The sequence below is a fragment of the Trachypithecus francoisi genome, unplaced genomic scaffold, assembly GCF_009764315.1.
Source record: "Trachypithecus francoisi isolate TF-2019V2 unplaced genomic scaffold, Tfra_2.0 Lachesis_group2, whole genome shotgun sequence".
Classification (NCBI taxonomy): Eukaryota; Metazoa; Chordata; class Mammalia; order Primates; family Cercopithecidae; genus Trachypithecus; species Trachypithecus francoisi.
This window is the reverse complement of record NW_022681465.1, coordinates 107,156,242-107,170,825: the sequence shown is the minus strand read 5'-3', so window position 1 is coordinate 107,170,825 and position 14,584 is coordinate 107,156,242. Positions and strand designations below refer to the sequence as shown.

The 14,584-nt window shown below is 38.3% G+C and overlaps 1 protein-coding gene across 3 annotated transcripts in view; it reads right to left on the bottom strand.

The window, feature by feature from the left end:
- IQGAP2 (IQ motif containing GTPase activating protein 2) overlaps positions 1-14,584 on the bottom strand; it is a 315,690-nt gene that overhangs the window by 21,814 nt on the left and 279,292 nt on the right. For all 3 annotated transcript variants that reach the window (XM_033179907.1, XM_033179908.1, XM_033179909.1), the window contains 6 exons: positions 13,289-13,429; positions 12,845-12,929; positions 12,175-12,407; positions 9,529-9,661; positions 6,109-6,211; positions 5,412-5,553 (listed from right to left, as the gene is read on the bottom strand). In XM_033179907.1, the coding sequence (XP_033035798.1) occupies positions 5,412-5,553; positions 6,109-6,211; positions 9,529-9,661; positions 12,175-12,407; positions 12,845-12,929; positions 13,289-13,429 (837 nt within the window). The remainder of the gene's footprint in view (positions 1-5,411; positions 5,554-6,108; positions 6,212-9,528; positions 9,662-12,174; positions 12,408-12,844; positions 12,930-13,288; positions 13,430-14,584) is intronic.

Sequence of the window (14,584 nt, the reverse complement as noted above, 5' to 3'; positions counted from 1 at the left end):
ATTCTCATTATTTATTCTAAGATTCTTAAGAATGCAAAGAACAACGACCTTGCCCTGGACAAGTTGTAAAACTTTATTATCAAGAGTGTAGGCCCTGGAGGATTTAAAATCGTGTGAGTTTGAATCTCTGCTCCACTTAGTAACGGTATTACCCAGGAAAAGGTTTATATTTGTTCGTGCCAGTTTCCTCATCTGTAAAATACTGATAATAACCTCCACTCTCTTGGGGTTGCTGAGAATATTACATACATATTTTACACGTTTATTTTAATATATATATGGACATATTATTCTCTTTCTCTCTTTACAGATTGTACGCCCCTTTTTCAAAATGCTTGGGCCCAAAAGTCTTTCAGACTTTTTATCTTTTCAGATTTTGGAATATTTGCATTATATACTTACTAGTTCAGCATCCTAAATCCTAAAAACGCTCCAATGAGCATTTCCTTTGAGCAGTGTCAGCTCTCAAAAGGTTGGGAATTCTGGAGCACTTCGCATTTGGTGTGTGTGTGCACATGCACACACACATAGAGTATATAAAAACTGTCCCTGGTCCATGGTAAGCACTACATAGGTGTTTGCTATTATCATCATCTTCATCCTCATCTAATGAGTAAGAATTATGAGACGAGCATTGAATTAAATGTACAAGCATAAGGATTAACAACGCCTCAAATTCTGCTACTGTGGGGCCCCATGAAGATGAGCTCCTCATGACTGGAAGGCTAGTGACATTGTAATTAAACTTAAGGGCATTTCTGAAAGTTAAGAACACAATCTGTTTAACAAAAAAGCAGAATAGGTTTTTGATAGAGAAAAGCTAGGTATTTTCACATCCCAGTTGCTCTGCATTTCATGTCTATCCACTTCATAACTTATAAAAGTCACTGTCTTAGTTAAATTTGGTTCTCTCATGAATCTCAAGAACTACATCTCATGCTTGAGTTACAAATTTGGTTTATTAGCTTGGAAAAAAATCATTCTCATGAGAGTGTTCAAGTCAATATTTTAAAGGAGTGGTCCCCAACCTTTTTGGCACCAGGGACAGGTTTTGTGGAAGACAATTTTTCCATGGACAGTGTGGGGGATGATTTCAGGAGGTTGATTCAAGTACATTACATTTATTCTGCACTTTATTTCTATTATTATTGCATTGTAATATACAATGAAATAATTATACAACTCACCATAATACAGAATAAGTGGATGCCCTGAGCTTGTTTTCCTGCAACTAGCCAGTTCCATCTGTGGATGATGGGAGACAGTGACAGATCATCAGGCATTAGATTCTCACAAGGAGTGTGCAACCTAGATCCCTTGCATGTGCAGTTCACAATAGAGCTAACACTCCTATAAGAATCTAATGTTGCCACTGATCTGATAGGAGGTGGAGCTCAGGTATTCATGCCAGTGATGGGGAGCAGCTGTAAATACAGATGAAGCTTCACTTGCTCCCCTCCTGCTGTGCAGCCTGGTTCCTAATAGGCCATGGACTGATACTGGTACTTTTAGACTTTAGTTTCCTTGCCTTTAAGAAAAAGACTCAGTTTTCAGGTTCCCTGTCAATGCTGCACTTTGTAATTATCTGTTAGTATCAAGATTTTTCAAATATGTACTTTAAAGGAAACATATTTAGAAGCAGGGCTTGACTAAAATCATAGAGCTAATTCTATTAAATCTTTTGGGCAATACCCACATTTCACTTTCAGGGATGGCTAATCAGTCAGTGTTGATTTCAGATTGTTACCTACATTGATCACTGGGCTGCTTAGTAAAGTGGTCAGCCAACAGTAAGATCTCACAGTATGCCAGGAGGAAGGCCTTTGAGCATAAAAGACTTAGGGCCTCTATTAAAACACTGACCTCAAGCCTTTTTTTACATAAATGGAAAAGTAGATCCCAAAATTCACATATAATTGCAAAAGACCTATTCAACTGCAAGACTAAAACAATCTTGGAAAAGAAGAAAGAAGTTGGAGGACTTCCCTATTTCAAAACTCACTACAAAGCTACGGTGAGCAATATGGTGTGGCACTAGTACAAGGATAGACATATAAGTGAATGGAGTAGAATTGAGAATCCATAAATAAAACCATACATGTATGGTCAATTAGTTTTTGACAAGGGTGCCTAGACCATTCCATGGAGAAAGAATAGTTTCTTTAACTAACGGTGCTAGGACAACTGGACATCCACATGCAAAAGAATGAAGGTGGGGCCAGGTGCAGTGGCTCACGCCTGTAATCCCAGCACTTTGGGAGGCTGAGGTGGGCGGATCACGAGGTCAGAGGTCAGGAGATCAAGACCATCCTGGCTGACACAATGAAACCCCGCCTCTACTAAAAACACAAAAAATTCGCTGGGCACGGTGGCAGGTGCCTCTAGTCCCAGCTACTCAGGAGGCTGAGGCAGGAGAATGGAATAAACCCAGGAGGCAGAGCTTGTAGTGAGCCAGTATCATGCCACTGCACTCCAGCCTGGGTGACAGAGCGAGACTCCGTCTCAAACAAAAAACAACAACAACAAAAAAGAATGAAGGTGGACACCTGTCTCACACCCACGCAAAAATTAACTCAAAAAGGGTTAATAGACCTAACTATAAAGGCTAAAACTATAGAACCTTTAGAAGAAAACATTAGGGTAAATCTCACAAGCAACGACAACAACAACAAAAAAAACAGATAAACTGGACTTCATCGAAATTAAAAAAGAAAACACACTTGTGCAGAAAAGGACATTATCAAGAGAGTAAAAGAGAACCCACAGAAGGGGCAAAAATATTTGCAAATCATATATCTGATAAGGGTCCAGTATCTGGAATATATAAACAACTCTTACAACTGAGGAACAAAACCACAAACAACCTAATTTTAAAAGGGGCAAAGGACTTAAATAGACATTTCTCCAAAAAGAATACATAAATACACAAATGGATGACAAACATGGAAGAATCCTCAACATTTTTGGTCATTGGAAAAGTACAAACCAAAACCACAGTGAGATACGACTTCATATCTTCAGGCAAAAGTTCAAAGACAGAGTGCAGACTAGTAGTTGCTAGGGACTGGGCAGCAGCGGGGAATGGGGAATGACTCCTTAATGCGTACGGGGTTCACATCTGATAAAAATGTTCTGGAACTAGACAACAGTGATGGTTGCACACTGTGAATGTACTGAATGCATGTACACTTTAAAATGGCTGAAATGGGAAGTTTTATGTGTATTTTACCACAATAAAAATAAACCCACTGCTGGCTCTACATAGTGTGGTGATTAAAGAAGTGGATACTGTTTGTTTCCAACACACACTGGAGACTGGGGGAGAGCCACACAAGGCCGAGGCTGGGTAATGGCAAACAGGACAACGTCCCAGGTTTCCCAGGCTAAGACACATTGCTTCCAGACAGGCCTGACTTTTATGGTTTTATCTTTAAAATGTGATTTCCTAGAATTTGCGGGATCATTGAGACTGGTGCTCAGGAATAAGTATAAATATATATGATATTCAGATGATCTGATACTTTAAACTACTCAAATTGTGATTCTCAGACATCATGCAGACATTTGAGTTGACTGCATTTAGAAAATAATGTTGAAATAGCAGACAAAACTAATTAAGAAAAAATTTCTTTCCATTACTTCTAAAGGACAAAGCTTATGAGATCATGGGATACTTGCCCTAATTTCATTTACATGGCAAAACCACACAATCTGTATTTCCAGTTATCTTTATAACTGGCACTTGTTCAGAGGAACCCAGGTGGAGACTTTCTCCCCCTTTCTCTCCTGCCCTGTCCTGAATTGTCTCCCTGAAAGTTTGATCTGCCTTGGTAATCTGTAGTCAAAAAGAACTGCCCTCAACTCTTGTGAGGCCAAGGGTAAGTCCTAGTCCTGCAACTTGGTCACGGTCCTACTGTCGAGCTGTGCTCTCCACCCCTGTAAGACAGAGGCTGTTACCAGCTTGCCTACTGTTGTATCCCAGTCTCAAGCCCAGTGCATGAACACAGAGTAGGTAGACAAGCATTGACCAAATGGTGCATGACCAAATGGAGCCTCAGATGATCTGAGGACAAAATCAACAAGCCTAAGAGAAGAACATATCAACACAGCACAGTGAAGAAGTTCTTTCTGTTGTTTTCATAGATGATTGAATGTTTAAAAAAAAAATTAAGTGGAGATGAATGCTGTTTTCATTCACATTTCAAGCACACTTCAGCACATCAGTGGCAGGAGAGAAAGCTCTTGCCACAAATAAAAACAACCTCAGAACTCAGGACAGGTAGCTTGGAAGTAATATGTGAAGTATTGTTTCAACACACACTTGTTCCCTTTTGTCCTCATTTTTCCACTTCCAGTCTCCATCTCACCCCAATACAAAACTGTTCTAATGTACTGATATGCACTCTCGGGTCTGTATAAGTTCTTGAAAACTGCATTGCTTGGTCAGCGTGTGCTTTTGAATTATGGTGTTTTGATTTATGGTGTTGTATCATGAATCTCATTCTCTTTCTTACTCTGTGTGTAAAGGATGGATGTGGAATATCCTTGATTCTTTGATGGAGAAAAGATAGTATTATTTAAAGTGTGAATGCTTCACTTGAAGTCTTTGGTGGCAGGAAATAGGGTACAAATAAAGTCAAAGCTGGTAAACATATCCAGGATCAGTTTAATAGGAAGGAAGGCCAATAAATCAGATGGTATCATAATGTCTTATCGTAGGTATGTGTTTTTATATGATTCTATATCGGAAATTAACGTTGGTTAACTGGATTTCCTTACTAATCTTCTGGCCACTCTGTAATAGATATTTCTCTTCAGTTACCTAAGGACTTGTGTAAGCTGAGTTAATCATTTCTCAAAGGAAAAAAATCAAATTACTATATGGAAAACTAAAAACCAAGGAAGGTGTTGTAAACTATTATAATATTTAATTCCTTCCTAAATTCTACAGAGTCTATTATCCCTTGATTAGATGTTTGATGGATATACATAATAGATTTCAATGTTCACAAACTTTTTTTTTTTGAGACTGAGTCTTGCTCTTTTGCCAGGCTGAAGTATAGTGGCACGATCTCCACTCACTGCAACCTCCGCCTCCCGGGTTCAAGCCATTGTCCTGCCTCAGCTTCCTGAGTAGCTGGGACTACAGGCATGCATCACCACGCGCAGCTAATTTTTATATTTTTAGTAGAGATGGGGTTTCTCCATGTTGGCCAGGCTGATCTTGATCTCTTGACCTCGTGATCCGCCTATCTCAGCCTCCCAAAGCGCTGAGATTACAGGCGTGAGTCACCATGCCTGGCCAATGTTCACATACTTTTAAATAAATTAGTTGGGATTTAGCCTTATTTGAATTTGCATGGTTTAAGATGTGTATTTGGAGACATGTGCCCTTTAACCCCCAAACTTACTTTATCATGAGGCTTCGGCTATCTATAGCGTCACCATCCTCTATGTCATATTTGCTTGCCAAGACAAGAGAAATCTCGGTCTTTGAAAGCTGACTTAATGTATTTGCCTTGTTAGGGTCATTGGGGTCAACTGCTCCTTCTCCTGTAAGGAAAAAATCCTAGTGTTATTTTTACAATTCACTCTTTGTGATGATGGCACCAACAATGTAAGATAAAGGTTCTGTGGGAAAGACAGGCTCAGTAATTAAATGAGAGATCATGGTCTTCACAAAACCCACATTCTACTATAGCTAAAGTGGCTTTTAAAATATCAATTGAAAAATTAAAATGACACGGGACATAGGTATTTCAAATACAAACAAATTACTAAAAAGGATAACTGTTAATAAAATTATTTCTCATTTCCTAATAAATTTGGTTCTTTAACGATGCCTTCTTTCTGTATAATACAGGTTGACAATTCCTTTTTTACATATCTGGAGCTCACCTTCAAAAATATTGAATTATTTTATAATCCCGGACTCTATCAATTATAGAACTCTTACTGTAGGAAGGGGCAAGTGTAGTTGTTATTCTTTAAATATGCTTAAGCATTAAATTCCAAAAGAAATTGTTTTATCTAGGATAGGAAAACCAACCAACCAACCAACCCAATTAAACAAAAACCAACAGATAAGTAGAAGGAACAAGCTCTTACCAAGAAAAGATTCCACGGTCGGCACCTCTCCCAGCGACCCCAGCAATTCACTCAGTAAGTCATTTTTTTCAGGGGCAATTGCATCCTGGTGTTCCAACAGGAGCTTTATGTAGAAAGCAACACACACACAAAGAAAAAAGTAAATTCTCAACTGTACCATATTTATATGAAATTTTTCATAATGTCCTCCTCATACTATTTAAATCTTAAACACAAGTATGACATTTATAAAAATCAGAGACATAGATACAGTTTTTATTGTATCTCAGAGGGAAGTACCTACTGTACATCAAAAAATTGCAGCAAGAAACATGTTCATAAACCCTTTTTCAGCAAGGTCTGCCAAGGAGTAGCCTTCTACTACCTGATCTCTGTGCTTCGCTCTTCCTCCATAGAAAAAGTCAAAGTTGGGGGAAGAGTCCAGAATCAGGCAGGTCTTTCAGCTAATGTTGGTAACAAACTGGAGGGGCATTTACATTTCTATGCAGTAATCAAACACTACCGTTATCTTCTTCTTAATCACTACTATTAGCTGTTTCAATCTGTCTTGCAGTGAAGATCTCTCCTGGGTAAGGATGTAAGAGACCTACATGTCCTGAGTGGTTTCCCCTTTCCTGATCCTAAGAAGGCCCAAAGATGAGTAACATCTGCTGGGGTGTCTTGCCAGGTCTTAGAGGAAACAGCGTTAACTCCTGAGGGGTAGCAGCACTTAGGGGAAACCATGAAGGACAACACATCTGGTTTTTGTTTTTTTTAAAATTTAAACAAATTTTAATGGAGTTGGTTTAATTATTACAACCTTATACACGAACAGCAACACATCTGTTTTTGCTTGCATTTCTAATTAGATTGAAACAACATTTCTAAAGTATGGAACTAGTAATCCTGGAGACAGGAGGTAACATTTGTTGTTCTGAGCAACTATTTTTATAAAATCCTGCATCATAATGAAAAGCTAGTTCCTTTTCCATTTTCAATCTTTTTTCCAACAACTTTACCAAAATGAATTCAGATACATCAAATCCACTCACTTAAAATGTACGATGCAATGGCTTCTAGTGTATTCACAGAGCGAATTAAGAGACAAGAACAAAATATGCAAGATGGATAAATTTATGTTCTTGTTCTCTGATGAGCCAGGGCAACTGATTTGGTTGTTTTCTTTGAAAATGATTTAGGTGGTCAGCTTCTACCTTTTATTCTGACAAAATTTCCTAATAATTTCTTTTTAAAGAGCTTATTTTGAAGTTCTTACATCTTCCTTAGAGAAAGGGGCAAGCACATGGCCACAGGCTTGGCAAATCCTGCTACTGCTGTGCTTGTGTCTGCACATGGACGCCTCCACACAGAAGGCAGACAGTAAACAGGACAGTCTTCCTATGAAATTACGCAATTTCCCCACATTACATCTGCTTCCAACCTAACACAGGAAGAAATTCCAAATCGGTCACAAGCTCTCTTTCCCAGGATTGAATTCCGTTTTCAATTCTTGTTAACAAAAGAAGAGACTATTTCTTCTTAAAGACTTCTAAGACTTCTAAATTAATACGGTAACATTTTCTCTCTGCTACCCTCAGGAAAGAATCTCTCACTCTAAACAAGTACTCCCTACCATTTTTCTTGCATGTGGATATTGCATTCAGCAAATGTGCATCCAAGATGTGCACATTCTTTGAAGACAGAGAATGTACCATAAAAACAGACAAATGGGTCATTGCTCAAATATAAACAAGTCTGTCCAATAGATAATTATTTTTGTAAGTAATGCATTGCTAGATTGCTAGACAGTTTTCCTTGTAATTTCGGGTGTTTATATATAGAGAAAAGAAGGATAGCCTATTCATTTAATCAGTATGTATTGAGAGCTTGATATAAATGTCAGGGAAGTTCCCTGTTCCAATCCTGAAAGAAGAAAATCAATACTAGATTCAATCTTTCCTTCAAACCTACATTCAAGCTTTAGTTTCTTAGAAGAGCTTAATAATAGACTGAAATTTTAAGCAGCTAACCTGCCACTTGTTAGTATGTCTGGTTTGATGGGGGCTGGAGCACAACCTTTGAGAACATGTATTTATTATGCTTTCCCCTTAGTTGTCTGTATAATCCAAAGTTGGGTGCATCCTTAACTGAAGCATCTAGAAATTGAATGTGCATCTGAATCCTCTGGGATCTTGTTAGAACGCAGGTTCTAATTTGGGAGGTCCAGGGTGCATTGCTAACATATCGCCAGGACCTTGCTTTAACTCATAAGGTCTGAAACTATTCTTGAAAAGGTTACCTTTTAAAAACCAAGATTTTTCAGGAAAGAAGTTCCAATTGATCTTAAAAACAAAACAATGCAAATCCCTCAATGATTAGCTTTTTAAAAATTTTAATGTTTGCAAAGCCATCTAAAGCCTCCCAATTCCTTCCCCATGCCACTGAGCACAGTTCCCCGCACCCAACAGATACTTAATAGATGCTAATGGCTGATGACAGTGATGTCTGCATGCAAACCAGATGTAGATGTCATAGCACAGCACATGATGTGAAAAACTGCCTGCTTCCAAGAAATGGCGGTTTCCAGAACAATGGAAGTGATAGTTGCTTGTTTTCTTTGCATAGCCTGTTTACTGCCTCTCTATGTTAAAACATTAGAATAAAAAGAATATTCTCATTTCCCTCAGAAAATTACTGGAAAAACTGAGAGGGTTCCTGGAAGAGGGGAGAGACAGGGTGTGGGTCGAGATAGCATGGCTTTGGCTGATGAGAACACCATAGCCTGTCCCTGCCTAGGGCTTAAACTGCACATTTACAATCTGGCTTTATTTTTATTATTATTTATTATTATTTTTTGAGGCAGGGTCTTGCTCTATTGCCCAGGCTGGAGTGCAGTGGTATGATCATAGATCACTGCAGCCTCAGACTCCTGAGCTCAAGTGATCCTCCCACCTCAGCCTCCTAAGTATCTGTGACTACAGGCATGTACCACTAAACCTGGCTAATTTTAAAAAATTTTTTGTAGAGATGAGGGTCTCACTATGTTGCCTAGGCTAGTCTCAAACTCGTGGGCTCAAGCGATCCTCCTACCTCAGTCTCCCAAAGTGTTGGGATTACAGGCATAAGCCACCATCCCAGTCACAATCTGGCTTTGTAAATGGATTATACCAAAAGTACACTTTCTTTTCTGGGGAGAAGTTTTATTAATATATAGGAGTCAGGGAATAAATATATTATGTAAAAATAGAATTTTCTTGTTTGGGAGAAGGAGTTTTATTAATGTATAAGAGTCATGGAATAAATAATTGAGGGATTTTTAGGGTTAAGAATATGAGTATTAGCACATGTGTACAATAAGTCCTGTAGAGATTAAACATTTTCAAGATAACAGATGCCTAAACCATAGGTCCATTGCTAAGACGCCTCCCCAGCCCCACTTACTGAATGTGTGCTGATGATTTCTTCTATTGAAATATAAATGACTGGTTTGCTGACTGTCACCAGGTCTGTGTATTTGTCCATATTAAACTTCTCTTCTGGCTCAGGGACATTACATGCTTCTTTGAAATATTTCCTAATAAAGGGGGGAAAAAGTCTTAAGATAGACTCAAATGTGTGCATTAAACAGTTTCATCAAAATAGCTAGGAAAATTTGAATGATGACATGTACTTTGTTCCCAACTCAAACCTTGAGAGGACGTGTTACAGCTTCTTTCAGGCTGGCTCCCAGCTGTTGGAGCTGCATCCATGTTTCTGGATATTGGACCCAGCTCCTCAAACAGGATTGGAGAGAGTGGCAAGGGCCCCAGGCCCTGTTTGTGACTTAGTGATATAGTGACCTACGCACAGGTCATCTTAAAAATGTTACTTTAAAAATGGTCCCTGAAACTTAAAATAAAAAGTCAAAAATGATAATTCTTGATCTAAGAATCAAGCCTCTGTGAGGAATACAATAGAAAAAACAATTAGTCAAATTTGCTGCTTTAAACAGCACAAGCTCCTGGGTTTACATCACCCTAATCACCCTTCAGAGCTTCTGTTATCAGTTTGACAAAAATGAGATCAAGTCTACTCTTCTTTGTTGTTGCAAATATCTGCTGGCTGACGGAAAGACTGTTAAGGCTTGACATCCAAATACATAACATGTCCCAGTACTCAGACCCTAAAAAATCTATTTTAAGCTATAGCAAGTTTTGACAGATATCAAGAAAAGTGAGACATGCTGTGATCACAGTTTAGTAGTTCTATGTATTTTTTGCCTAAACAATTCTTGTGCAGGTTGAATATATATTTTATTCTATAAAGTTGTAAATGTTTCATATGCCTGAAATCATTGTTGGTATCTCTCCTATGGGCACCTGGGTCTTACGTACCAGAAATGACCTCTGCTTTCCCAGCCAGAGGCTGGGGGAGGTTAAACAGCAGAGCCCTGTTGTGGGGAGCATGTTCCTATGTGACAATCAGCTTTCCTATGCTGCTTTGGTTATAATTTTTTGTAGATTTCTGAGAAACACAAAGGATAAATATGAGTGGAAGAAAGGACAAGTTTAGGACAAGCTTAGAAGAGGCTCACTTCTTTGGTGTTTTTTTTTTTTTTTTTTTTTTTTAAATAAAGAATAGCTGGGAACATAAATGACTGATAGGAATAACAGCAGTTAAAAGTTCATGAGAAATGTGGGAAATGGATATTACTTTGTGTGTGTGTATGTGTGACAGGGTCTCACCCTGTCACCTGGGCTGGAATACAGTGGCACAAACACAGCTCACTGCAGCCTTGACCTCCCGGGCTCAAGTGATCCTCCCATCTCAGCCTCCTGAGTAGTTAGGACTACAGGTGCGTGCCAGCATGCCTGGATAATTTTTAAAATTTTTTTGTAGAGATGAGGTCTCCCTATGTTGCCCAGCCTGGATATTACTTTTTTAGTTGGTGAGAAGAATGAAAAAATTGCAGCTTGAAAAATCAACACTTTCTGTAGTAAGAGGATTTGGGGTAATTTTCTCACAAAAGACCACAAATTCTAAATAGAAATGAATAATCATGAACTACCTTTGTTTTCAGATAAGTCACTCACCCAGAGGGAGACTGAGGAATAGGAAATAAGTTTCCAAGTGAGGATTTAAAAGAGGCAAAATTTATGCTATACTTCTATGGCCTGTTGATTAAATGGCAGACATGAGAACAAACATGACAAGAGGAAAGTGCTTCCTCAGAGCTCTAGAAGGAGTGAATCTGACTACAAGACTCATGCCTTTCTTGTTAATGATTAGTGATATAATTTAGAAACACAAAATCAATAGAATTAAATCTTCTTAAATGTGTCATTAAGAAAGGCTTGAAAATAGAACAGAACATATTTACATACACAATCATCAACAAATATAAAATCTGGGCTTTCATAACCTTTCAAAATCAAGTATTCCATTTCCTACTATAGTCGTCCCTTGGTATGTTTGGGGGATTGGTTCCAGGACCCCCATACACACCAAAATGTGTGCATAGTCAAGTTTGAAATTGGCCTTGTGGAACCCACGTATGTGAAAAGTCATCTGTCTGTATATGTGGGTTTTGCATCCCACGAATACTGTGTTTTCTCTCTGTCTTTGGTTGAAAAAATTCATATATAAATAGACCGGAGCAGTTGAAACCTGTGTTGATCAAGGGTCAAATGTATTTGATGTAGATAAGGCAAGTTCTTCCTCAAAGGAAAACTTTTAAAAAATGATTCCTCTCTTCTTAAGTTGAAAAAAGCAGAAATCTGCTATTTTGATTTTTAAATTCTAGGTACTAGATGCCTGTAGCATACAAGGAAGAACAAGCATTCCATTTTGTCAGCAGCAGAAATAATACGCACAGAAAAGACTCAGTGTAATGGGAGTGCAGCAGTAGGGGTAGGATAGGATCACCAGGCAGAGGCAATCTTGCCTGCACTTCCCTCTCTCCTCTTTCCCTGAGTGGTTGGTAGAAGCAATGCTTGTAACCACCTGGGGTTCCTGTCCTCCATGCCCACTGTAGCTCTGGGCACAGAGCACATATTATTCTTGCCTACCATTCTTGCATGTTTCTCCAAAACTAACGGCCCCTCTCACCTGAATTCCTGATATGTCTCTGATAAATAATTGTTCATAGATGAGAGATGCTCATTTTCTCCTTCAAACAGCTTGTTGGAGGCTGCGTGCTGAAGAACCTTGGCCACCGATCCTAAGTTTCTCCTTTGGTCAGAATTTATCTGACCTCCAGCTGTCATGTCAATGATATCAAAGCCATCTGGAGCTACAATGGCTGGATTCATGTACCGATAGTACAGGAGGTTTCCAACAATCTGGAGTGATGTAGAAGTGCAAGACCATTTTTAAGAAAGAAAACTCAAGAGTTTTAGTTTAGTTTTTTTTTTAAAAGATATATACTCCTTACATTTCCCAAGAGAAAGCAGATCATTTTCTGATGTAAATCCTAACAAGGAGTTAAGTAAAGGCAATGAATACAATCACACATTATTAATAGCATAATTTGCAAAGTTGTTTTTGATGAAAAAATGCTCATTGCCCCCAAAATGCTCTAATACAAGAATTTCAATAATGCCTAGGATCTCCAAATTAACCTCAGCTTAATCAATTATCTTGAGAGTCATTAGAAACAGAAGACCTGCAGCTTTTTATAAATAATTACACATGGGGAACAATCTTACAAAGTTATATGTTGGTAATTTTGATTCAAACCCCAGGAGAAGCTATGGTGAGATTACCCTTGAAAATCTACCTTTAATAGCTCATCTTCTGTTGCATCGGGGAATTTCTCATGGATCGAATTCTTCAGTACTTTGGCTATATACCTCAATCCATAACTACATATAAAACAGATGACAAAAGAAAATAATGGAAAAAAGGCGGAGTGAGGAAAAAACACACAGCAATTGTTCCAGTCAACTTCAGCTGAGTAGTTTTTCTAAAAATTAAACATAAGATGAGATGGTAATGGAATCACAGGACTTCCACTGATGATAATAACTGAGCTGTGTTTGCTACTGAAGCATTGCCCCTTCTTTACAGAACACTCAGGATTTAAAAGGTAAATGTAGCAATCTTTTAAAATAGTAAACACAGTATAAGGGGAAACTGCTGCCTTCACTACAGGGGCTTATTTTACATCGTATTCCAAGAACTTCCAGGAAAGAATGTTAAACTTGCTGCAAGTACAACTTACGGCAATAGATCAAGGGAAGAAATGATAGAATTCAGGACTTTGTCGGTGACCCTTCTTAGGTTCTCAATGGAAGCCTCCAGTTTATTTTTCACTTCTGGGTATGTTAGAGCTTGTTCTGTGGTCACATCATAAGGCAACTTGCTGAAAACACAAAGGCTTTAAATTAACTGGAGGCTTAGGTACACGCATTAATTTTTCCTGCCAAGTTGGTTCAATAGTCAAGCTTTGTATAGTGAATTGGACTTTGCCCGCTGACACCAGTAACAAAATGTTTAGTAAATGAGGGGAGGCTCCACCCTCACAGAGGGTGCCTTCTGCAACTTGAAGCAGGAAGGACTTGAGGCTGTCCCTCTGGGCTCTTCTGGCAAAATAATAGGCAGACCCAGGTAATTTAGACTCAGCTAAATTTCTTTTAATTATAAAAAGCAAATGTTCATTACAGAAAAATAAAATCACATATAATCTAAAACAATACCAAAGCAGACAACCAATTTTCATACCTTAGGGCATAACTGTCCAAATCCTCCTCTGTGCATGTATGTCTATGGGTCTCACGTGTTAATGAGTATAATGCAATTTGTGTATGTAGACATTCTATACAGATCCTGTGTGGTGTATGCAATGAGCATTCTTTTCCCAGAAAAATGGGTTATTGCACCTAACCCCAACTGGAAAATATACCATCAACTTTTTCTGTGCCAAGAAATGTATATCTATACCATCATTCCAAATACTTATTCCATTATGTGCTATACCAACATTTATTTAACAAATCCCTCAACGCTAAATATTTTGACTTTTCCTGACTTTTTATTATTACAAATAGTACTGTGACAACCAGCCACATAATTACAAAATTCTCTGTGTACACTTTATTTCACAGACATCCTTTTACAGGAAACAAGAAGCTAGGATTGCTTAAATCTACAAACCACCACTCAGAATACGCCAATCCAACCTGGACTGTTAAACCTTACACAGTAAAGTTACTTGATTGGTAACTGTAAAGAAAGTATGTATTATCAGGTGAAGAGAGAGTCTGCACCATCTCTAGGTCGAGGTTTAGAAATACACAAAGAAAACAAACAAGGGAGAGAATTATGGAAGTTGTGGCATTGGGGATCACCTGGCTCTGAAATCTGGAAATACCTTTTAGTATCAAGATGTAATTTGCATGGATATGTTAAAGGGAGGTAACATTTTGGATTGACAATTGACTATGTACTGTTTGCCTAACAAAGTTTAAGGGTGTAAATAAATACACATGTGAAAATATCAAAAAACACAACAGAAGAC